We start from the raw sequence: 26,328 nt of genomic DNA, 5'->3' as shown, positions 1-26,328 counted from the left end.
CATGTTGGATTTAGATCCTCGCACACAGATGAAACTCTGTTGTTTCTCCCTCAGGTCTGATGTTTTTAGTTCGCGTCCCAGAACCTGAGGGTGTAGAAACTGTCGCGTCCTCTGCAGTGCAGGAAGAGAGAGTCACCACGAGGAGGCGCTGCAGAACAAGGAACAAGTGAAGTTTCACTTCAACTGAACTGTCGAAGTGCAGCGAGGTGTGTGTCTGTGAGAGATGAACATGAGACTGTACAGGTGTGTGTCTGTGAGAGATGAACATGAGACTGTACAGGTGTGTGTCTGTGAGAGATGAACATGAGACTGTACAGGTGTGTGTCTGTGAGAGATGAACATGAGACTGTACAGGTGTGTGTCTGTGAGAGATGAACATGAGACTGTACAGGTGTGTGTAGGTGAGGAGGCTGCAGGCGCTGGACTGTACAAGTTGTCAGGTGACAGAAATACGATGTTTATGTTCGGATGTTTGTATTTCATGTTGACTTTGTTGTCATAAACAGAGGAAAATGAGTCAAAGATCACAGTTTTGAAGCCCTTTCTCACTCAATTCACCTTCAATGACTTATTTTTATGTATTTTAATGTTTATTTGATGGATGACGCCCCGTGATAAAAGCTTACCTATAAAAACGTGTTTAAAGGAAATAAAAAGGAGATAAAGACGTAAAAAGACGACTGTGTACACACACGCTGACACACACAGAAGCTCACATGGCTGCAGTGTCTAAATTCTAGTTGTTTCTCACTTTCTCTCATTTCTCATTGTTGAGTTTGAAGCATTCAGATTCATGAAGCGTTTGATTTAATAACATTTTGTATGATGAAAAAAAAAACAGCACGATAAATATGATAAAAAAAACATGGAAAATACCTTTGAAGGCCTTAAGCGGAGAGTCAGTCGACCTCACGACTGAGCGCCATCGCTCTGTGATTCTTTGAATGTCAACCTTTTATTACTGAAATACAACTGACTCATTCTCACCAAGTTGTCACGTTCCATAAGCTGAAGGCTCACACACAGTGTGTCCAGACATCACTGACAACACAAACACACGTCTCTCTGGTGATGGACCTCCAGCGCTGTTAAATATCATATCTGCTCTGAACTTGTTGTGATTTATTTCTACATCAAGTGAAAAAACATAAATGCTCAATATAAACAATATTGCTTTCTTTTCATTACTGAACCGACTGCTTTATGGATATACAACATGTTCATGATGTTCAGGTTGAGCTCGCTGTAGTTTCACTTCTCTTGTGTGTACTTTACTTATTGTTTGCTGCTGTGATACTTCATTCATTTTCTTATTTGAATGAGGTCTCATCATCTATTGTGTGGTCTGGAGTGTGTAGGTTTGTGTAGACTAATACTTTGTGTGTCAGATGATCCAAACGTTTCCATCTGAACTGTTCTCAACAGTTCGCTGAGTCCATTTGGTTTCTAAATCAATACATTTATTACTTGTGAAACAAAACGATGTAAAGTAAACGTCTCGTTATCATCAGCAAGAGGCGACGCAGCCGCATGTGGTCTGTAGTCTGTCCTGGTCCTGGACCAGGTCTTCTTCTCTGGTCCTGGACCAGGTCTTCTTCTCTGGTCCTGGACCAGGTCTTCTTCTCTGGTCCTGGACCAGGTCTTCTTCTCTGGTCCTGGACCAGTCTTTCCCTCTGGAGTGGTCCTGTACCAGTCCCGGCGTCGGTGACGTCACCAACAGAACCGCCAATCAAGCTCCAGGAAACATCACAACCACACCGGAAGAGAGGGACTTTCAAAGTTAACGTTTCTTTTCTCTGTTTTTAAATAAACTAAATGTTACCTAATAAAACATAAATAAACATAAATAACATAAATAAAAACAAATACGTCAGAAAAGACTTTGAGCAACATACTCAACAATCTTTAGTGTAAGACTGAAAAGGTCTTAAGACACTGCTCTGTGTTGCTTCCAGTATGTGTTGCTGATAATAAGATCTAAACCTTTACACAAGTCCTTCTCATGTGAATGCTTCTCCCACCGCGATGTGCAGACTTCTTGTGACGCTCTTTGTTTTTACTGCCATTTAGAGCTGTTCACAAAATGTGGACTACTTCTACTCTACAATAGTTCAGACACTACATGAGCAGCTGTATTAAACTATAACACAATCCATTAATATGCTATTTGCTCCCTGGGTGCTTCTCTGCTGCTAAACTGCTTTAACGAATGTAATAAAGTTTTAGTTTATTTCATATATTTGCTGGTGATGAAATCAGAAAAGCAGAATATTCTATAGCATTAAATCAGGAAAGGAGTCATTCTGCATGACAGTACTTTTACTTTTGATACTTTAAGAGCATTTTCATGATCATATTTGCAGTATTTCTTGAGCAGTCCTGCGACCAGACTGCAGCTTTATTCAGAAAGACCCGAGCGGAAGTGGGTTGTACATCCGGGCGCGCTTGACACAAGTGCTCGCGGTGGAGGCAGTCAGCCTGCGACAGAAAAACAAACGCGCATAGGTGGAGCAGCTCACAGTCTGTCCATGTTTTAAACGCGCAGCCAGCAGCGGAACCCGGTGATGTGGATTTAAAGCTTCCTCCGGTCGCGTCTCGCGGGCTCCGTCACTTCGCGGCCGTGTGGAGGCGCAGCGCGTCGGTCCTCTGGAGCGGCACTGAGGTAAGCGCGGCTCCTCTGGGGAACTTGCTGCAGTTGGACGGGCTACTTTGTCCACTCGCGCGCTCCTTACACCTCACCTTTTGTTGTATTTTCTCACGTAAACTTAAATCACTCACGTGCGTAAAAGTTTGGGACGTAAATCGCGTCTCGCGCTCCTCACTTTCTGTGCGTGACGCGGGGTCTTTGTCCACCAGAGGAGCCTCACGCAGACCGCGGGGGTTTCCTCACGCTGGTCTTGTTACGTTATATTAAACCATCTGAAAGGCTTTTTCTTTCCTTTACTCTCACAACCACCGCAGTTGGTTTAAAGTCTCTTTGTGACGGTTTCACAATATTTCCACGGGGCCACTTCTCAACGGGCCTGACCGCGCAGCCACGATCAGACATCTGTGTTGTTTGACTTGTTCTACATGTGTGTGTCTTCATTTACTAGTTTTAAAGGCACGGCTCGTCATGTGTTCACCCGTTGCGCGCGCACGCGCGTGTGTGTGTGTGTGTGTGTGTGTGTGTGTGTGTGTGTGTGTGTGTGTGTGTGTGTGTGTGTGTGTGTGTGTTTGTGTGTGTGTGTGAGCTTGTTGTTTAAAACGCAGCAGCTTACACAATGAACCACATTTGCCACAACACCACAGATTGGAGACTGAGCCACATGCCGAGCCTGTCCACGGTCCCAGTGGCGCGTGAGGGGAACTACACCTCTCTCTCTCTCTCTCTCTCTCTCTCTCTCTCTCTCTCTCTCTCTCTCTCTCTCTCTCTCTCTCTCTCTCTTTACTCATGAATCATCCAGAGTTAGTATTGTTTTTTAATTTCTTTACCCTCACGGTGACGTCATGGATCTTGGCGTTGCAGGCAGTGTTTTGTGGGTGCAGGTATGTTTTTAAGACACACCTGTTCTGCAGACACACCCTGTGTGTCATGGTTACGAGTTCTGGACATGGCTTGCTCAGCAATGAGAGGCATGTGGAAGGGAAGTGTGATGACTCACTGCCAGCCTGTCTTACAGTCACTTCCGGTCCTGGATCATACGTTCATGAGTCTAAAGGACAAAAAAATGTGGTTTGTAAATGCTTTGCAAGTTTCACATTCCTCACATTTCTTTTGAATAATCTGACGGGTTATTAGTCAAACTCACTGGATTAAACTTGTACTTCATTGGAGTGTTACTGTTGGAGGCTATTCAATACTTTACAGAGGGAAATATTACATATTATCTTTTGTTTGCATTGCTCTCAGTGTGCTCAGATAGCCGCGCTGGTTTGGAACAAGAACGGCAACGCTAACAACGATAAAGAATAGACCCACTGTTGTGTAGTTGTGTAGTGAGAATGGGAACAAGCTAGTTGAATGAGCTGATCAGGAAAGAGCTAGCAGAGAACGTAGCGCTAGCCAGAGAGAGTGCAATGTCAGTAATGTGGCAATGCCGGTAAGTGAGGTCGGGTAACAGGTAACAGGTAACAAAGGTGTTGGAGCATCTTTATTGACCTGAAACAACAAGAACGCTCTTCGCTGTTCTTCTGTATTTATTCTGCGTAAAGTTGAGCCGGTTGCAACGTGTTTGCCGAGAGAGGACGGCTCAGTTTATGGCCCTTCAAGTCTCTCAGAGGCCGAGCTGTCAAACATTTACCAGACTGCTGGTAAACACTGAGGCTCATGGGAGTCAGGCTCAGGAGAACGCAGGAAGTATTTCCTGGGTTTGAAATAAGATTAAACGAGAAGAGAGAGAGAGTTCAAACAGACCAACATTTCTCTCTCTCTTTAGCACAAAGCACTTTGTTCCAGACGTCCTCGCTGCTGTCGGCTGATCACACCTGAAGGTTCAGCGATTGGAAACTCCTCCAGTGGGCCGAGGGACCAGAGGTTCTTCCATCGGTTAGTCTGTTTTTTATAATCCCTGAATAGTTTTTCATCTAAAGCAAACCAACATGGAGGCCTGGTCTCCTGGTGACGATGCGTTTGGGCTCAACAGACTCGCACACGAGCAGATGAGCGAGGCGTTGTCGCGCCGCTCGTTGAAGCGACATCTTGAAACTGACGTCAACCTCGAGTCAACAATCATCAGTCAACTCACAGCCACGAAGTTGTCGAGTTGGTTTTGACTGTCGTCGCTTTGCAATTTTCATTTTTCCTCTCTGACGCGTCGCCGTCTCAGTCAAACACACAATAATCCATTTAAATCTCATCATAATGAGATAATAAACTAATCTTCTTCATGTGAACGCTCATCCCAGCTGGGACTCGTTTCTCTTCATGGCCGACGACGTCCTCGCTCTCTGAGGGAATGAACGTCGTGCTCTTCATCTATTTGTAGTTCTGTGTAAGATTTGGTGGAACGAGAAAAATCTATATTTAGTTTTTTAATTGTTGTGGTTCAACTTTGTGTAATGTGCAGTTTCTTTGTGTGAGGCTGAAATATGAAAGACTTATTACTGTATGCAGAAGATGTGATGAGTGTGTGTGTGAGCGTTATAACATAAGTCTCTGATGATTAAACAATTAAAGATTCATGTTTTAATCATGCCATCTGCAGTTAAATAATTTAACAGTCATTTTAAAATCAGGTGAAAAATCATTTTTATGTGCACGCTGAGTGAAAATGGTTTAAAGTTGTTTTTATATTAAAGCGCTTAATTACAGTCGAGTGTTTCAGGCTTTTAGTTATTTTAAATTGTAGTTTTCTGTCTAGACATCAAATAAAACAACATTTCATATTTATAATATTTATAATGCGTCTCCGTTGATGAGAAATAGTCTTCACTGCTTGTTTAGAGTTTCTCTCTGCAGGAATACAGATGTTGGGTTGAGTGCACTGATGTCGGCCGCCTGAGGAAATCCTAATCTCTCTGAGAAGGAATTAAGAAGAGAAAGCACAGATGGGTCAGGAGACGCGTCGTGTTGCAGTGATGTAAAGGTCACTCCTTTGTCATTATAATCTGCTGCAATCTGGGGAATGGGAGGCCATTAAACCGACAGGACGCATGACAATAGATCCTCTTTATGACCCCGCGACCCGGAAGAGCAGGAGGATTTATGCTAATGAGACGAGTCCTTTCTTTGTGTCTGTTTTCTGTGTTTATGTATATTTCTTTCTAGTATTATTGTCTTCACATCACATTGATGAAAAGATATATTTCTTAATTGGCGTGATTTTTCACCACTGGAGCATATTTATATACATCATATTTCTTCAAACAATCAGGCTCCCAGGTGGATGAACCTCAGTTACTTTAGTGATCAGATATCATGAGAAATGAGAAATTTTTTACTTTTCTAATAACGGCAACATTTATTTTAAAACGTTGTGTTAAAAACTGTTTTGTAAACACAGTTTAGTATTCAAACATGAATATCTGTCTCTCAGGTAATTCACACCTTTTTTTTGTTTTTCACAACATTTCATTCTGCTTCTTGTCGGCCGGTCGGGTTTCATCCTTCCTGCTTCATGTTGTTCCTGAAGCGCTGCGTCCTCCTCCTCCTCTTCCTCCTCCTCTTCCTCCTCCTCCTCCTCTTCCTCCTCCTCTTCCTCCTCCGTCTCTCTCACCACCTCTCGTGTCCTCTGCCGTCCGGCTTCAGTTCCTCCTTCACGCCCAACAACCGAACCGGCGGCCCGTTGGCTCCGTTGGCTCCGTTGGCTCCGTTGGCTCCGGTGTCCTGGTGTCGCCGCCGGGCATCGCGCCTCCTCTGCTGGCGCTGAGCGGAGCATGAAGGAGCTGACGGAGGAGGAGAGCGGCGGAGCAGCTGGTGGTGCAGCATCTCTGTTGCTCCACCAGGACACGGAGGAGCCTCCGAGCCTGAGCTGATGACAACGATGGGCGTCACAATACTCCAAGTCTTCTGTTAGATTTTTGAACGAAGCATTTTTTCCAACCATTTCGAAATTCTTCTTTTTAAAAGAAGAGAATATGAACGGTGACGACACGGCAAACGAGACGGGGTCCGTGTCTTCGAGGCCGGGACGTACCGATTGCTGAGGACGGTCCGTCGAGAGCGGGGCTCCGACCCCCGGCCACAGAGCGGGCACTGAGTTCACTTCCCGGGTCCAGCAGAGTCCAGGCGGCCGTGACGCTGACGCGGCCGCTCTGACTCTTCAGGCCGGCGTGTTTTAGCTCGCCGCTCAGCCGTCACTGTCGTTTCTGTGACCGGTGAACAGAGTTGATCTCTTGTTGGAGTTGGAGGCCCTTCATGCTCTAATTGATTTAACGAAGTGGACTTTCCCCCCTCGGCGGTGCTGGTGCACAACCCGGCAGCGTGCAGACAAACCCGGTTATCTCCGCCGCAGCACCCGCTCTGCTTATCTGCGTTCCACAGAAGGATCCGCGCTCCGAGGTCTGAGCCTCCGAGGTCTGAGCCTCATGGACGTCCCTGGCCTTCCTGTGGAGGCTTTGAAAGGCACCGCCGCTCCAGTACCCATGAAGCATTGCTCCTCGCCGCGCGCGCCGGTTTCCTGGATTCCCACGAGGCTGTCGCTTCAGTTATGATAATTCAAATGTGCGTGCGTGTTTATGCGCTTCACACGATCCCACACAGTTGGATTTTCTGCAGCTTCTAAATATTGTTTCCCTTCACGTGTTGAAGCGATTAACATTCCTGGCAGCGAGAGATATCAGCTGCATCTTGTTGACAACTTTCAAATGTTGTCTGTTTAATGAGCAAACATTGGGAGCGTGACTCGCCGCCATCAAAACAATATTAATATTTGCGTCGCATCTCTTCCAGCGCTGCGCTTGTTAGTTCAACGTGTCAGAAAGACGCATATTTCATATCTTCAGCTGCTCATTTCATTTTTGTTTATTGTCGCCACGGCCTAAAACTAAGAAACACTATAAATATGAACCCTTGCATGCGCTCGCTTAACATCTTCACACACGCCAAACTGTCGGTACTTTTTATAGTTTATAGTGTGTAGTTGCAGATTAATGTTGCATGATGGGAGCAACACAGCAGAATCATTTCTGCAGCTTTCCAGCTTTGGAGACGGCAGCAGGGGAACAATTGTGACGGTCTGGGGAAATTAGTTTGACCGTTTATGAGTTTGTATCCCGACGCGGCTTCATCGTTCAGCTGCTGACTCCACAGTGAGCTCACCTGCAACCTGGTGGATTCAAGCTCTCAGCTCCTGTGAGAACTCTGGGAATGAAACAGCATATTTTCCTCATCATGACAATCTTTGTAATGTCCACAAGATAGTGGTGAACTCTCTGGTGTTCAGGAGAGAGCCCACACGGTGCACCACGCAGGAGCAAGTGAAGGCTTCTGAAGTGTGTTTGTGTTTGTCGATGGGAGGAAAAAACCTGCCGCCAGCTCTGCTTCTCCCACAATGCAACAGTGTTGTTAGAGTTACACAATGAACAAGACGCAGCGCAGAGCCGCTCAGTGATGTTTGGCAACACAACTGAATCCCAGACTGGACTAAAGGCCGTGAGGCACCGGAGGGAACGTCATTAGATTGTAATGTTTGATCAGTTCAGTCCACCTCTACAACCGGCCTGTGATTGGTTCAGTCCACCTCTACAACCGGCCTGTGATTGGTTCAGTCCACCTCTACAACCGGCCTGTGATTGGTTCAGTCCACCTCTACAACCGGCCTGTGATTGGTTCAGTCCACCTCTACAACCGGCCTGTGATTGGTTCAGTCCACCTCTACAACCGGCCTGTGATTGGTTCAGTCCACCTCTACAACCGGCCTGTGATTGGTTCAGTCCACCTCTACAACCGGCCTGTGATTGGTTCAGTCCACCTCTACAACCGGCCTGTGATTGGTTCCATTGAGGTCACGGCGTTGGCGTAGCGGAGAGGTTGACGCGCGGTCCGTTAGCTTAAAGGTTGAACCTGCATCAACGTCCATGTGAGCGCACACACACTTGTGATGGCACAGTGTGACAGGAAGTCTGTGTTCCTGTAGCGTTGACCTTGAGATTATTATCTATTAATAACAGATAGAATACTTGTCTCTTCGCTGCTTCCTGTGTGAGCGCTCGGTGGAGGAGCAGCTTTGTGCCGCTCGTCTGCAGCTTCAACGTTTACAACCAAGTCCCCAGACGAGTGGCTTTTAAAATGTTCATGAGCGTCACCTGCCGTGTCTCATATTCTGGATCCACAGAATGCAGCTGCGTGTTTCTTCGTGCTTTTCTATGTTTTCATGTTTCCTGCTTTGCTGCTCATTTGGCGTGTAACACATCCCCCCCACGCTGAGTGTGTTGTCCGCCCTTGACCTCAGGTTACAGCTATCAGCTATATACCAGTGGCTGCAGAAGACTCTTGGTATTTTTATCTGAAACGTCTTGAAGGTCGTCCATCGGCTCTTAGCACGCTCTGCTTTGAAGGAGCTGCAGTAGCTGTGAGATCAACAAGCTCCCTGAAGGCAGACGTCTGATCACGAGCCGTTCAGCGCTCATTAAATCTGCATGAGGACAGAATAACGCTTCATCTTGTTTTATTTGCTATATCTTTTTAATAATGTATGACGGATTACCACGAGTTCATGTGTTTTTGAACATGTGGACTGTAAAGATATTGTTTTTATTTGTTTGTTCTAAAATCTGCTGCTGCTGCTCGGAGATGATTCTGTTGCTGAATGGAGCAATATGATCGCCCTCTAATCCATTTGTGCCCTTTCTCTCTCACACACACACTCTCTCTCACACACACACACACACACACTCTCACACACTCACATTGCTGCACCCGAAGGAAATCCTGCTTTATTTATAAGATGTATAGTTCAGAGTGCCACAGGGTTCTCTTGAGAATTCAAGACTGCACACAAACAGTATTTGGCCTGTGGAGTCTCTTCTTTCACTCGCACACGCACACACACACACACACACACACACACACACACACACACACACACACACACACACACACACACACACACACACACACACACACACACACACACACACACACTCTCTCGCTGCAGGACAACTATTTACCTTCTCTGCTGTTCTCTTCTGGCAGACCTCAGTTGTTGCTGATGCTTGATGAACGTGCTGCTGCTTCTGTGTTTCATGTGTTCACTGGAACGAGTGACATCATCTGCACGTCAGACGCAGAAACGCCGTCCTCTGACTGCAGGCGCATTTGAATAGACAGTAAAATGTCACGCAAAGACATCCGACTGCGGAGGAACGTAACAGGAACAGGAGAGGATGAGCATTTAAACTGTTTACATTACCAGCTGGAGCTCCAACCAGAGAGGAACACGACGGAGATAGCATCATGAGCATTATGTGCATCATGAGCATCATTTGCATATGAGCATCATGTGCATGGTGTGCATCATGTGCATCATGTGCATCGTGTGCATCGTGAGCATCGTGTGCATCATGTGCATATGAACATCATGTGCATCGTGAGCATTATGTGCATCGTGAGCATCGTGTGCATATGAACATCATGTGCATTGTGAGCATCGTGTGCATCGTGTGCATATGAGCATCGTGTGCATCGTGTGCATCGTGAGCATCATGTGCATCATGTGCATATGAACATCATGTGCATCGTGAGCATTATGTGCATTGTGAGCATCGTGTGCATCGTGTGCATATGAGCATCGTGTGCATCATGTGCATATGAACATCATGTGCATCGTGAGCATTATGTGCATTGTGAGCATCGTGTGCATCGTGTGCATATGAGCATCGTGTGCATCATGTGCATATGAACATCATGTGCATCGTGAGCATTATGTGCATCGTGTGCATCGTGTGCATCATGTGCATATGAACATCATGTGCATCGTGAGCATCGTGTGCATCATGTGCATCGTGTGCATCATGTGCATCATCTCCTCTCGGCTTTAGACAACTTCATATGGAGTTTCTCCGTCGCTGCTGCGTATGCAGATACAATAATGAATTGTTGTCAGTCATTGTTTCTTATTCCTTACTTTCTCCACTTCCTGAAACTGATTTAAATGTCGCTTCACTTCTCCAAACACGTCATGCCGACATTTCAAATATGCGTCCCGGAAAAGGTGGAAAGAGTAGAGAGAGGAGAGCGGCACGCCTCTCGTGGTAGTTGTTTCCTTCTCATCCCAGTAACCTTTTCCCTTCTGGCCTCGAGGAACGTCTTCCTCATCAGGATGCTGTGAAGAAGAGGAGGCGTACAGCGATCTCCTGCAGCACCAACACCTTGAGTCCTCCAGGACGAGAGATGCAGCTTCTGTTTCCGTCCCGCTCGCTCTGACCTCAACACCAGGTTACGCAACGAAGACAAACAAACAGGCGGGAAACGAGCCGGATATCAGTCACGACTCTCATGCTCCTCACAAACAGTTCCCACATCTCCTGGAAAACCCGGATAAATTTAGACCGTCGTGGAAAATCAGAGTCTCTCGTGGGAAATCAATGGCGCGCTGGAGCGACTCCCTGCCAATATTTTAGCTCATGTCCTCCAACAGTAACTCACTGCATGTGGACTCCTGTGTCTTTAACTGAGAGACATCCTGAACCATGAAGACACCGTTTCCCCTTCAGCAACCCCCACATCGAGATGATGATGATGAGGAAGATCGGCCTCTTCGTCTTCTGAACTATTGGTAGATTAATCAATTAGACGGTTAATCCGCAGCTGTTTTGTTCTTTTTATAGCAGAAAGGACATACAGTCGCTGTTTCCAGGCTCTCAGATGTGAAGGTCTGACGCCTCTTTGTCACGAGTTGATAAAAAAACTAAAACATATTTTGGTTTTGGAGGTCAGAGAAATGATTTTGACGATGTTGACTTGGGAAAGTAATTATTTGCTGCCCTGTTTGACGCATGCCTTGTTATCTACCATGTGGTCCAGTATTGATCATTTAGTGTAAAACAGTCACATCTTTCTGTCTGTTGGCGTTCAGTCCAACAGCATCGCTTCTAATCGAGGCGTCAGAAGCTGTGAACAAAACTGACTTTGAAGCAGAAGACATGAAGCGCATGTCTGACCTCAGAGGTGTGATAACCACTTATCTGCATAATTATCACCTTCAGCGGGGAATGATTTACAGGGTTCAGTTTCGCTGTAACTCTCCACAGGGACAGTGAAGGAGGAGAGGACTTCAGGACTCGCGGTCCAACAGGTCTGCGTCTCGTTGAACCGGTCGCTCTGCATTGCTCGGGCTGCAACAGTCGATCTCTATCGGGAGCCTGAACTGATCAAAGAGAATAATTCAGGTCCGGAGCCGAGAGGTAAAGAGAAGGTAGAGCTCCAGCTGGGATCATCAGGAGAAGAGGAACTTTTCTGAGGACCTTTTCTGCACAAGATGACCTCCATTTACAGCGTCTTCTCTCGCAGCCCGTCCCGAGAGAAGATCATTTTTAAATTGGTTGATTTCCCCGCACAGCGCCGGGTCATCAGCATCCTGCACGCTCATCGCATGAATCGTAGTGAATTAACTCGACGATGTGGACGCAGGAGACGCAGCGCGTTTCATTTCCCTCCCTCGTTGCCTCATTAAGAGAGAAACCTCTTCCTGCCATTAATTGCTTGTGTGGATCCTCACGGCTGCACAGCCACGTACATGCTCACCTGCCAGGTAGACGCCAGGGTTGTGTATCGACGCTCTCTGACTCTTAAAACGAGCCGCAACCTATTCCACTGTCCGCTGACCTGCAGCTGACCTCTCAGATGGAGCTGTTTCCTCATGGCCAGCTGGTAAGAACATTGTGAACAAAGACATCAAGGAGACGTCGTAAACCTTTCCAAGCTAACCTGCAGTCTCCTCCATCTCTCTGCTGTAGCGACGCGCATAATTAGCACGTTGATTATTTATATCGCAACTGATTATCTTGCCACCAATTATAAATAATCACTTCATAATTTAGTGTCTTCTGTAAAAACAGAAATGACGTTGACGTGCATTCATTTCAATATCAGGATTGGACCCTGGAGGAGTTTGAGCAGCTGTCGAGTCACATGACGCAGGATGCAGAGCGAACATGTGAACATGTGCATCCTGCTTCTGGGTGTGAAGTGCGTGTGGTGTCGTTGCTCTGGACTCGAGTGGTTATTCAACCCGGATGTTTATAATATCTGTTCAGTCCTCTCAGTCAAAGCAGATCCGTCGTCCTGCTGCTGTTATCGGGCCTCTGGATTGCTTAATTGACATTATTGATCATATGGGAGTGTAAGACGCAGGCTGGTTCCTGCTGAGGGGCTTTCTGTCTGTTTGTTGCAGCAGCTGCTCGTATTCAGCAGAGCGACGTTTCCAAGCCAATAAAACATGGCCGTGTGGAAACATCGCTGGCCTGCAGTCTCCACATGGCAAAGAGCGTCTCTTGTCTGTTCCTCCCTCGTCCTGCTTCAGGTGAGTGTTGAATAAAACTAACAGACAACTATTGTCTCGCTCCATATTTTGACGGGGAATAGATTTTCAAAGCTCGGTTTAATGAGTTCAGGCTGCGTGTTCTCAGAGCGCCGGAGACGCTTCACGATGACGGAGGAGAGAAATACATGTAACTTGTGGTCGTACAGTGTTGGTGCAGTTCAATGGAGGAGCGCTCTGGAGCTTCGAGCCAACGTCTTTGTTGTTTGACCTGGACGTGACCGGCTTCACTCGCCCTCTCTCTCTCTTTCTGTCAGACACAAACACAACATCACCTCCGGTTTTCCTGCGTCTCCTCCAGTCGAGGGATAACGAGCAGCATCGACATCAAAGCCGTTGCTCTGCTTTACAGCGCTCGGCTTTTGTTGCTGTGCCAGAGGACATGAACACACTGTCACACACACACACACACACACACACACACACACACACACACACACACACACACACACACACACACACACACACAGGCCTTCCTACTTCACTTAAGGACCAAAGCTGAAGGAAAAAGAGGATGAAAAGAAGACAGGAGGAGAAGTCTGCTAATAGCTGCTGGCTTGCAGCACAGAGGGTTGTGTTGTAAAGCTCACACAGGAGAGAGCAGGGAGGTGTGGGAGGAGGTGAAGTTGCCGTCAAGGAGGAGAGACAACAACCAACAAGTTTGAAGTCAGCTATTTGTGGCAGCAGAGGAATGTGAGGAGAGCTGCAGCGCAGCAGGGATCCAGCTGTTTATCTTTCAGTGCAATCATTATGATGCAATAATAATGAACCCTCAGCGACGCAGACGCCAATTAAAAGGACTGAGAACTGTGACTGCAGCTCTGCAGAACATCTATTCCATCAGTCTGCAGGGATTAAACATCCAGGCGCAGCGTGATGCTCTCGGTGACATCACCGTGGGTTTGTGGGGACGCTGCTGAGCTTCACCTCGTTGCTCTTTGACTTCATTGAGGGGGAAATAAAACCTCCGCCCTGCGGCGCATTTTGTGCAGAATCCAAAGTGGATTTCTGTCAAGAAATATCAAAGAGTGAAGGGAAAGAAGTGAGAGTATTTTTGGGGAGCGCCCCGTCGGTGGAAACGAGACCACCCACTGCCGGTTGTCAAGAGGACTCGCTCAACTCTTCACCCGGGAGAGGAGGACTGAGGCGTGACATGAAAGTGACGGGAAAGATTGCTTTAAAGAGACGATGGAGGGAGGAAGGAAGGTCCAGGTTTCTGTCATCGCCCATTTAGGCAAGTTGAGTTTAAGGCTTTTGAGTGAGGGAGTGTGTATCTGTATTTGAGTCTGTATGTGCTTTCTATGACTGAACCCATTTCCTCCTTGAAACTGAAGAAGAGCATCCACTAACCTGCATGTCCCGCCCCCTCAGTGTCAGTACGACTGAGCCGCAGGACGTGTGAGTGACAGATGGAGAGCTCAGTTGCACAATGGAGCTGTCAGCATGTTTGGAGGCTTTTGTTCGCAGCAGGGAGAACGTGATCAGAAGCAGAGACGTGAACACTGAGTGTTTGGGTTTTGTTGACGTGGACACATGAAGGCCTCTCTGAACCACGGAGCCGTGTCCACAGCAGCTTCCTCCTGCTGCATCTGTCCGACACGCTCGACGCCGAGTGAAGCGTCCTCCCTCGTGGGAGAAGCAGCTCCAGCTCACAGGGAGGATGGAGGAGGGAGGAGGAGGAGGACGTCGCTCCATCGGCTGCATTCGCTCCGTCTTTGACCTGAATGCCAAACACAGAACGCTCTTGAAACATCTCCTCTTTTCTTTTTCATAATCCTCTTTAACTTCCCGTTCTCTCTGTGTGGCGCTGAGCGTCCCCTCCCTTGCTGAAGCCCAGCAGCCGTCGCTCATCTTTCCTCTTCTAACTCGTCAGAGGAATGGAGGGTCACGAGGAGCACGAGCGCTCCGGCTTCCCTCTCTTCAGACTCAGCCTTACCCAAATATGTCTGTTTTTCTTTTGTGTTTCTACGCTTCAACTCAGGAAACTGAGTTAGCAGCTGTGATTTAAAGGACCAGTGTGTGGTGGAGCGGTCCGCCTGGTGGACCCCGTCTGCGTTAAGTGAAGACATTTTAAAACCAGATGCATTGCTGGAACTTGTTGACTTGAACTTGTTGCTGGAACTTGTTGTCGGCGAGCGACGGCGTTGGAAAGAGCAGCGTGAAGCTGCCGTGTGGACGCACACGATCGCCCACAGCGGAGAGAGAGAGAGAGAGGCATCACTGTCTAATGAGAGGCCGTCGAGGAGGCGGAGACATCGGTGTCATGGCTGAGGGCAAAGAGCTCGTGAGAGGATGAGAGGATGTCACGCGTCCTCCTGCCCGTTCTCATGAGTGGAGAGAGCTGAGGCTGATGCAGCGTGACGGCTGAGAGGGTTGTTGTGTCGTGAGAGAGCGCTCACACCTACGCCGGTTTGCTTGAAGCTACGTCTCCATTTTGTGACGCGTATCTTTTGCCGCGGTGATGCTGAGCGTCCTCACTGACTCGCAGCTCCAGCGCTCCAACAAACACAGCAGCTTGGAGCCGCCGCCATGCAAAGAGCCGCCGTCGCCTCTGAGCAGTCGTTCCCACGAGGGAACAGCCTTCAGGGCTTTTGGGGCAGTTTGTGCCCGAGGACACATGACGTGGACCGAGGGAGCCGGGGATCGAACCGCCGATATTCTGATTGAAGGACGAGCCGCTCCATCAAAGAAAAGCTTCATGTCGTCAGCACGAGAGGAAAAGACAATAAAACACACAGACGACAGACACACTGGATTTAAAGTGACTAATTTACATGTTTGTGTTAGGAAAATATATTTCTAAATGTATTAGTAAAATATATTGCAGCTGGCAATACTTGTTTTCCATAAACGTTGAACATAGATAACACTGATAGTTGTTACATTTTGTTTATTTTGACCGAGGTGTTTCTAATAACTTACTGTTGTTGAGTCGGCGGTCAATAACCAGAGAGCCTCGAACAAAGTCATAAACAATAATATAATGTGACGCATCGTATCACCATATTAACTTATCAGGATGAAAGATGGATCATTGTGCCGATCTTCAGTTTCACAACTACTTAATATTAGTGTCAAAGTTTCCCATTTGGTCGTCATTTATACGACGAGTTTGTGTCTAATCGTAGTTATTTCATAACATACACACAAAGTCCAGCTCCACATGTGAGTACATGTACATGTGAGTACATGTACTACAGATACTCACATGTACTACATACATGTGAGTATATGTATGTAGTACTGAATTAGTACTCCTGATGATACATGATGACCTCACCGAGTGTCCCATGAGTGAGTTTCCTGTCACATGACCTCGTGTCTGTGGTGATGAACCAAAGAGCTGCAGGTGTGAACATCTGTGTGCTTCCTGTGTTCAGGTCTGCATCAATCCTCTGAACATGTTCTGCAGAGAAGAGGAACAGTAACACGTAAAGAGTCACAAACAAAGCCAGCAATCTTCCACCTTTTGCATTTCTGGTCTGCTTTTGTATATCAATATCTCAAATGCAGTGACGGGTAACTCGCAGCAGGAACACATGCAGTGAAAGCAGAGGGAAGCCGCAGCGGTTGCAGCAGCGGTTGCAGCAGCGGTTGCAGCAGCGGTTGCAGCAGCGGTTGCAGCAGCGGTTGCAGCCTGCGGCGGCGGCGGCATGTCTGCATCCCTCCTGCCTCAGTGACGTCACCAGCGTCGCTCAACGGGTCATAAATCCGCTCGGCTGCTCTTCTTGCCTCGTCCTGTCTGTCTACCTTCACTGTGTTGTGGCACTTCACGTTGTCCCATCATGGAAAGTTAAGTAACTTCTGCTGCACTCGACTTTGACCCTCCCGTTGCGTAACTCCCTCCTCTCCTGCTCCGCTGGCCCAAGAAGAAATCCAGTTTGACAGCTTCACTGACGGCAAGCAGAGGCACATCCAGCAGAGCGTGTTGTGCGCTGCAAGCTGTTGCTCTTTTGTGTCCCGCGTGTTGCAGAGACAGACACACAACCCGGCCGCTGCTCGTGACGGTAACTGTCAGCAGGTATTCTCTCTCTGCTGGATTTGAATAAACAGCCAGCGCTGCAAGCTGCATCTCATAAGATGTCGCCGGCACAGACGATATCAATCTAATGTGTGCAGCTACAGCTCTCATGAGTCATAACTCTCATTTGTGGTTATGCTTTATCTGTGCTCTGCCCTCTCGTTAAAGAATAGAACTGGAAATGGCAATATGAGTAAATGAATACACAGAGAGTGCTGCCCGGTTTCTGTTTCCTTGTGTCTCGTCTGTTTTTGAGCACAAGTACTAAATATAGTTATACTGGCCCTCCTGCATTCTCTCTCTCACACACACACACACACACACACACACACACACACACACACACACACACACACACACACACACACACACACAGTCAGCAGTACTGTTTTTTTCCGTCCAGCATTTGGAAACGTTTTTCTAGATGTCTGAACTTTAGCACCGTTATTAAACGGCTCCATAAAAGATCTTTAATATCTAACTTGTGTTGTAAATGATTTTGAGCTCCTGAAGGTGTTCCTGCCATGAATCACAGCGGCACACAATAGCTACCGACGGCTAGCTGTTGAGATTATGAGATTAGATATGAAGCCGACGGTTTCATTTGATTATCGCACACAAACGCTTTACAACACGACTGTTCAAAGACACAATGAAAAGTCACTCGTTGTGTGTCTTTGAGTTGTTTCATCTGCAGCGTCCTTCATGCGTTGCAGCGGTTTTGTTTCCAGCTGAATATGAAACAGCTTTCTCTGATAGTTCTCATACTCGCAGACGGCTTTTAAAAAAAGATTTGCAGCTCATTGACATCGGGCCCAACCGTCCTGAAGCCTTCATCATGCACCTCACTGTCTCAAGAGAAACCTTCTCGTTTGACTCGTGAACATAACGACACGTTGAAGTCCAGCAGACGTTGACTCGCCTCGTAGTGGAGCGTGTGATGGCGCTCTGTCTCCAGAAGCAGGACGGCTTTGTGTGTCTGTGAGTGTGTAGAATGAGCTCATGCATTGATTGTGTTCATGCTGCGCTCCACTGAAGACTTTCCAGAGCGACTTTTTGGGCTGGATGTTGCATTTCAGGCCTCACGTCTCCTCCAGCTGGTTGGTCTTCAGGTGTTGGACGTGTCGTCAGCAACGGGCAATGTTGCCGCTATCTCCTTCACTGGAATGAGCCATGACATGTCATATTTCTGTGTGTGTGTGTGTGTGTGTGTGTGTGTGTGTCCTGTCGTATGCTGAGCGTGAGCCGGGATAAGCGGTTTAAAACGTGTAGACATGGATGAATATGGATTAATTTGTAATGACTTGTCAAAGCAAATTGGACACACACACACACACACACACACACACACACACACACACACACACACACACACACACACACACACACACACACACACACACATTGACATCCCCCTTTAAACTATAAATAATACTTCACGTACACATGAATGCTGTCAGAAAGATATGTTATGTTTCAATGTTCTCGTCCATCATGAATCAGAACTAATCAGTTAATTATGAACAAAGGAAATCTCTTTATTAAATGGAAATTGCCGGAAGGTTCTCGTCCCACTTGCAATATTTCTTTATCAATAATTCATGATGCTGGTGATGGACCCATGTGCTCCTTCAGAGGCGTGTCTTTGTTTACAAGCAGCTGATCGAGTCACTGCTGTTCGTCACCTCCACATCTAAGCTGTGTGTGTGTGTGTGTGTGTGTGTGTGTGTGTGGTACTCCCTGCCTCACCCCTGTGCCGTCTCCCCGCAGGAGGACTCCATGAAAGATGACGGAGGAGGTGATTGTTGTGGCCAAGTGGGACTACACGGCCCAGCAGGACCAGGAGCTGGACATCCGTAAGAACGAGCGTCTGTACCTGCTGGACGACTCCAAGACCTGGTGGCGCGTCCGCAACGCGGGCAACCAGACCGGCTACGTGCCGTCCAACTACGTGGAGCGCAAGAACAGCCTGAAGAAAGGCTCGCTGGTGAAGAACATCAAGGACACGCTGGGTAAGAAGCTCCACCGCCGCCGGAAAGAACGGTTTGATTTGTGTGGGCTGATTCCAGCAGGAGGGTGAAATCATGCACGGTTTGTCCCAACGCGTCCTGCTTTGAATACAACGTGTGTTATGAGGCAAGACAGAAGGATCACAAAGTTCAGTGGGAATAAAAATAGTAGCTTTGTGGAGCTGGAGGGCAGAGTAGAGATGGAGGAGGAGGGATGGAGGAAACCAGCCCTCAGGGAAACTCTGCAGCTCTGTCAGGGTGCTGGCACAGCACGCCACCATCACCATCACCAGGGTTCACACACACACACACACACACACACACTGTCACTCCGATCCCATCAACCTCATTCTCTGTCACCGCGGGCCTCTGCTGTTTGATGATCAGCAGATTGATTAGTGGAGGAATCAGCAGCCGGCGGAGCTGCGGTGATGGATCGCTCCTCTGTGACGCATCGACCGCAACATTACGGCCTCGTTCCATCTCGGTCCGAGTCGCTTCCTTCCTCTCCTCTTCAGTGGTAAAAGCCCCATCACATCCGATCGGCACCGACGTTGTGCTGATGAGGTGACGGGCAGCAGGCGAGGTCACAGGCTAATGGAAGGACTCACACAGCTGCATCTGATTGGCTGAGAGCGCGGTCACATCCCGCCTGTGGTCTCCTGCTCTTCTTCCTCGTCTTCCTCTTCTTCAGCACGTCCTCGTCCTCGTTGTCTGCGCTCCAGCGTGGTTGTGTCATCAACATTAATTCAGGCAGAAGTGGATTAAACGGCTGGTCGCTGCCCCAGTTTCCTCTCTCAGGAAATAAAGAGCGTGATGGATGAAAGAGTTCAGCAGAAGTTGGACTCATTGTTGAAACTGGGCCAGTTCTCACAAAGCCGTGAGCTGTCGGTCCACTTGAGATCTGACGTGGTGTGAGAGTGTGTGTGTGTCTGTGTGAGTGGGTGTGTGTGTGTGAGGTGTTGGAGAGCACTTTGTCCTGTCCTCGGGTCAAACCGCTCTCCATCCCGCTCGTCCACTTTACTCTCTAATCAAAACAAGTAAGTGTTGTCTGAAAAAAAGACATTTTCTGCTCCAACAAGCAGGCGGCGGCTCTGCAGAGGACAATATGTGTTCCAGGGTCCACACACGCACACGCACACGCACACGCACACACACGCACACACACACGCACACACGCGCTCTCCTTTTCCATCCCCGTCCATCTACTCGTGGTTCGTCCTCAGCACCTTTTTTCTGTGGCGTCTTTATGTTTTTTATGATTTGTTCTCTTGAACATTTACTTGTGTTTCGTTAACATTCACAGCTTTCACCTTTTTGCTGCAACGTTACCTGATGAAGAGGCTCACACACACACACACACACACACGTGTGGAGTTGTTTTAGGAGGCGGACGAGGAAGTGATGAGTTGAGATGATAGTTTGAAGCCTTCATTTCTCGTCCTCCCACATGATTTCAGCCCTCAAAGCTGCACGCCGCCCGGCTGCTGCTGCTTCAGCCTCCATCGTACGCCCTGCAGCTCGTTGGCAGGTTGAACTGGTTTCACACACGAGTGTGTCGAGCGTAGACGGAGTGACACTTGTGGAACAGCGTGCGGAGAGCAACAGTGCGGGGGATGTGTTTCAAATGGCTCATCTGTGATTCACTCGGTGTCCTCGCAGCACTCGCTGACACTAAAGCTCCATCGCGCGGCCCGCTTGTGCTTCTTCATTACTGCGTTCTGCAGTGAGCCCGCTGGGCGTTCACATTGTGTGGACTCCTCATTACACTAACTTCCCCAACTGCCCTCCGCTGGGTGAAGCAATATGCTGCAACACGCAGGCGTTCAGTTCGCTTCCCTCTGACTGGAGGTCCTCTGGGCTCCAGAAGTCTCCTTCCACGCCGTGATGATGATGATGATGATGATGATGAGGGAGGTGGAGGTTGGGAGTGAGTGGGAGGAGAGCTGCTGCAACCAGCAGGCCGGCGCCTTGAAGTGGAAATGAGTGAAGAAGAAAGGTGTGTGTGTGTGTGTGTGTGTGTGTGTGTGTGTGTGTGTGTGTGTGTGTGTGTGTGTGTGTGTGTGTGTGTGTGTGTGTGTGTGTGTGTGTGTGTGTGTGTGTTCCTTACCTCGTGGCAGCAGCGGTCTGTTCAGTTTCTTCCCACCTGAAGCCGCTCCAGCGTCAGGAGAAGCCTCTCCGATGTCTCCTCCATAAACATGATCTGCTTATTATTCCTGTCTCGCTCTTCTTCTTTGCGTTTTTGTCAGCTGTGGCCTCTGATGTGCTCGGTCTCATGTTTGTGTGAGAACCAGCTGCCAAGGGACCCCTCGTCTTTCTGCACAGCTCTCCTCCTCCTCCTCCTCTTCCTCTTCTTCTCTCTGCCAACAACTTTCATGCCACTCTGTGTGAACCCGGCACTTTTCCAGCCGATGTCATCGTTCTCCTCCGCGGTGACATCTCAGCAGCTCTGTGGGAAGAAGCGATGAGCCGTCAGCGGGTGAAGGATTCATTAGCGTCGGCCTCGTGGAGCATCGCTCCTGTTTCAACTTCATCTGAAGAGGGAACCTCCTCGGTGCCGCTCGGCTGACAGACTTTACAAACCCGGTTAAAGACGTCTTTGAGGGAAGAGGCAGACAGGTGAGGCTTTGATGTGCTCGTCATCCTGGAGCCCGAGGTGCTCGCTCCACTTTTCATTCCCCGTGTTCACCACCTACAACCGCCTTTGGATGCGTACAGATGTGTGTGTAGACGGTGTGTGTGTGTGTGTGGTGTCGACAGAGCACAGCTGGACAGCAGCTTTCATGTCGTTGTGTTTGAGTGACACGCTGCTCGGTGCCTCTGTGTTCGTTCTGTCATCAAGAGCATCGCTGCGTCCTTCACGCTGAGCCTCCTTGTTTCCTGTGTCCTGGTCTCTGAGGTGGCCGGTGGGCTTCTGAGGGTCCAGCAGAGGAACCTGCAGCCTCAGTTAGTTTCCTGCTGACATGAGCTGCCTCTTCTCTCCGTGGAGCTCAGGCTGCTGGAGCCTGCACAGCAGAAAGCAGGTCGCTAACGTCATGCTAACAATGGAGCCGATGAGTATTTCCAGAAGGGGTTTCCTGTATCAACACACCAAGAGACCCCTCAGCTCCACACGGCTGTTCTCAGCTCACTGTTTTGATTTCCCAGCGTGCATTGCAGCCGTGAGGTTCTCGTACTGAAAGCTTTCTGATTAGCAACGAGACAGTTAGCATCTAGCTGGTGAACATAGTTCAACATTAAAAGAACAAAACAAAGCTGAACATTTGACTTCTGAAAAGATGCTGGAAGTCATCTGGATGTGTGAACGAGCGGTTTGCTAACTTCATAAAGTGATAATATGTCCGTGTTGTTTACAGTTATGAGTAAATAAATGCAGGTTAAAACGTGTCTGCATCCCCTTCTCTCTTGTTTCTGTTCCCGCTGCAGGTTTAGGAAAAACCAAGAGGAAGACGAGCGCCCGCGACGCTTCCCCAACGCCCAGCTCCGACACCGAGTACTCCTCCAATGGCGGCGGGCGAGGCGGAGCCGCCGAACGGATCTACGACCTCAACATCCCCGCCGTGGTCAAGTTCGCCTACACGGCCGAGCGAGAGGACGAGCTGACGCTGGTCAAGGGCTCCAAGGTCACCGTGATGGAGAAGTGCAGCGACGGCTGGTGGCGCGGCGGCCAGGCGGGCCGCGTGGGCTGGTTCCCCTCCAACTACGTGCTGGAGGAGCTCGGCGGCGGCGGCGGCGGCGGCGACCCGGAGGAAGGAGATCCTTCGCGCGGCCACCAGGGCGGCTCTCGCGGCTCGCCGCTGGCCAACGGGCGAGCAGGCGGCGGCGCGGCGCTCCACCTGGTGCAGACGCTCTACCCCTTCAGCTCCGTGACGGAGGAGGAGCTGAACTTTGAGAAGGGCGAGGTCATGGAGGTGCTGGAGAAGCCCGAGAACGACCCGGAGTGGTGGAAGTGTCAGAACTCGCGCGGCGCCGTGGGCCTGGTGCCCAAGAACTACGTGGTGGTGCTGGACGAGCGGCCCGACCCGCCCTCCTCCGCGCCCGGCTACCCGCCCGGCCGCTCGCCGGCGCGCTCGGGGAAGTTCGCCGGGAGGGACTGGTACTACGGCGACATCACCCGACACCAGGCCGAGGCCGTGCTCAACGAGAGAGGAGAGGAGGGAGACTTCCTCGTGCGCGTCAGCGAGTCATCGGTGAGTGTGTGTGAGTGTGTGTGTGAGTGTGTGTGTGTGTGTGTGTGTTTCATTACAAAGGCTGAGAGGAACTCACATGAGGCAGAAGAAGACTTTAATAGATTTTAGTAGAAGGAAGATCTGTGAGAAATTGAGAAATATGAAACATACGTTGAAGTGACGACATGATTGTTAACCACTCGGAGCAACACAGACACACAACTTTAACTCCACCCACTAACAATCCTCACACTGTCTTCGTGGTCTTCTCCACAGCAGCATTCAGCTGCGACAGCGACACTTATTGTTATTATTAGTCTGCGTATGAGTCATCTGACCTCTACAGCAGCAGTTCAGAGCACTTTGGTGAACATGTGCACGTGGACGGCGTGCAGGTGAGACCAGGATGGCGGTCGGGTTTGAAGGGGGGCGTGGCCTCGTGACTTTAAGAATAATGTATAAAATAAGGGTTTTCTGAAATGGATGCAAATAGAGACGATAAAGGAAACCTGCTGCTGGTTCAGTGGACGAGGTTCCAGATGTTTTTACTGTCATATGCACAGATAACAGTTATTCTATATTTACAGAGGAGTTTAGAAAGAAGACGTTTAATATTCTGCATCACGAGTTCAGACAAAGGCATTGAAATGATATCAAACTACGTAGTTTAGGATGAAATGTGCGTTTAGAGATGGAAGTTTGTAAGAAAAAAGCAGCTGCTAATAATAATACTAAAAGGGAAAACTACCCTTTAAGTATTCACATGAAATGTAAACGTGTGTCTGTGCTTCAGTCCTCGAGTCAAACATTTATATCGACCTTCAGAGTTCAGCATCAACACACTTTGTGTGTGAAATCTAGAGGTTTAACAAACATGTGAACAGATTTTAATCCATGTTTTCACTCCTCCAGTCTTCTTCTTCTTCTGTGCGTTGGTCGCTGCTCACGTTGATGTTGCTGACTGTTGATCAGTAGTTGTGTGTGTCATCATGTGGGCTCGACCTGAAGGAAAAATAGCTTCATAAAGATAAATAAAAATAGCTTTCTAGTGCAAAAGTCAACGGGAACCTTAAAGAGGTTCCTGATACTAGTTTAAAGTTGTAAATGTCTCTTTAAGATGCTCAACATCTATCAGGAGCAGTGAACCTTTTACTTTTCATCTTTCTGGGATCAAAGTTGCTGTTGCAGCTCTCTGCTGGTCCGATGTGTGAAAGTGAGCGGACGCTGCCCCCTGCTGGCTGAATGAATGAATGAATGAAATGAAGCGGTCGGTCTCACGATGTCGTTGCATGAGTGTTTTTCACCAACCGTCTCCCTCTTTGCTTTCAGCCCAACGACTTCTCCGTGTCCCTGAAGGCGGCGGCGAAGAACAAGCACTTCAAGGTGCAGCAGTCGGAGTCGGTGTTCTGCATCGGCCAGCGCAAGTTCAGCTCCATGGACGAGCTGGTGGAGCACTACAAGAAGGCGCCCATCTTCACCAGCGATCACGGGGAGAAGCTGTACCTGGTCAAAGCGCTGCTGTGATTCACGCCTTCTCTCCCCTACACTGGATCTCACACTACACGGACCGCTCCAGCGCCCTGGCGGTCTGAACTCCAGGTCGCTCTGGACGCTCTCGCGGCGGCGCTCTGGAGACGGCGAGCGCCGTGCCAGGAAGCCCCCAGCTCCATCCTTCATGTCCGTGCACGGTGCTCCATCATCATCATCATCATCATCTGGCGCGCGCAGCGAGCACATCTGCTGCCTTGAGGCCTTGTTGGGGGTCGCGCTCTCCTCCTGATGTCATGAAGGCCACGCGACCGCGTTGTCGGTTCCACGCCATCGAAAGAAAGACCTCACGGGACCCGAGCTGTCAAACTGCTGGCCATCGTTTTATTTTGTTGATTTATTTTTAAAGATGAAATGCTCGTTCCTCCATTTGACTTCCTCTCTGGAGGTTTGAATCACTGCTTTCATACAAAGACTTCACAAAGTGACCAGAATCACTCTCTTGCCTTTTTTTCCTCCTAATTTTCATCATTCCTTTGTTTCATTTCCCCATTTTGAGTCTGTGTCTTCTGCCACCTTTACAAAGAGTTTCTTTCTCCACCATCTTTAGTCGTGGTTGAGCGTCTGCGTACAAGACTTCCTGTCATGTTTGTAAAAGGAGCTTCAATGCAAGAGGGGAGACCTCTGACTTTCTGTAGAGATGAATGTTTCTGTAACCGAATGTGCCGCCCTGCACCCAGACGGCTCCAGGTGTGCCCCCCCCCCCCCACACACACACACACACACACACACACACACACACACACACACACACACACACACACACACACACACACCGTGCGTTCACCTGCAGCTCCATGGTGTCTGATCTCCAGGATGTGTCTGTAGCTACGTGAAGATACCGACTGAAGAATAATAAAAAGCTACTTTTTGGTAACAAGTTTGAGTAACGACACTTGATTTGCTCCTGCGAATGAAATGAAACCTCTTCTGGTGTGGGATTTGTCAAAGATAAGAAAATCTTTAAGAATCTTGTCATGTTGAAGAATCTTAAGAAATGTGTAAATTACACAAATACACAATTATTTCTCCAGGATGAAGTGACTGAGACTTAATGAGCTGAGAAGAGATGGAGCGTCACATCATCATCCACTGGCTGACAAATAGTTTAGAACTACTTCATAAAACTGATTTGTGAAACCGATCCTCTAAGCCCCGCCCCCAGAATGCCAATTGTCCAATCGTAGCTGAGCGCCTGTAAACGTGGTCGGTCTCTAACGTCCATAGACGACCTCCAGCTTCTTCTGGTAGACTGATATGAAACTCACTTTAAGCTGCATGTGTTGCGCATGAAGAGGACTTTAAACCATAACGGAGGGAAACGAGCTCAACACTCTGTTCCTGTTTATCTTTTACTGCGAGAAACCAAATATGTAAATTTGGTTAATGAAAAAGATATTCTACACCAAACATTGTACGTTTCCTTTCTTTTGTTGTGCATTTGTTTACCGATGGAAGTGTTGTTGATCACGGGGTCCTCAGCTTTTATATGAAATATCTGAATGTTATTGAGCATTATTTAATTCTTGTCTCCACTGTATGTATATATATAAAAAAATAAGATGAGCTGCATATATGACTTGCTGAGATCAAACTATGGTACTGTATCACTGACACGC

At 48.4% G+C, this 26,328-nt stretch overlaps 1 protein-coding gene across 1 annotated transcript; it reads left to right on the top strand.

Moving 5' to 3' along the window:
* Nucleotides 1-2,474: 2,474 nt before the first annotated feature.
* nck2a (NCK adaptor protein 2a) lies at nt 2,475-26,328 on the top strand. The gene is made up of 4 exons (XM_068572499.1): nt 2,475-2,662; nt 18,754-18,995; nt 22,419-23,182; nt 24,491-26,328. Exons 2-4 carry the CDS (start codon nt 18,770-18,772, stop codon nt 24,683-24,685), a joined length of 1,185 nt encoding a protein of 394 aa, XP_068428600.1. The 5' UTR covers nt 2,475-2,662; nt 18,754-18,769; the 3' UTR covers nt 24,686-26,328.

This window comes from Clinocottus analis, unplaced genomic scaffold (genome assembly GCF_023055335.1).
Source record: "Clinocottus analis isolate CAN_PGR_092001 unplaced genomic scaffold, fCliAna1.0.p SCAF_12, whole genome shotgun sequence".
Taxonomy (NCBI): domain Eukaryota; kingdom Metazoa; phylum Chordata; class Actinopteri; order Perciformes; family Cottidae; genus Clinocottus; species Clinocottus analis.
Note: the sequence above shows the minus strand (reverse complement) of the source record. Positions and strands in the feature narration are given on the sequence as shown.

Bases quoted from the DNA above. Each gene is read 5' to 3' on its own strand.
- nck2a (XM_068572499.1), top strand. From the start codon at position 18,770: ATGACGGAGGAGGTGATTGTTGTGGCCAAGTGGGACTACACGGCCCAG. The intron at 18,996-22,418 runs GTAAGAAGCTCC...TTCCCGCTGCAG, and splicing joins GAACATCAAGGACACGCTGG to GTTTAGGAAAAACCAAGAGG. The intron at 23,183-24,490 runs GTGAGTGTGTGT...CTTTGCTTTCAG, and splicing joins TGCGCGTCAGCGAGTCATCG to CCCAACGACTTCTCCGTGTC.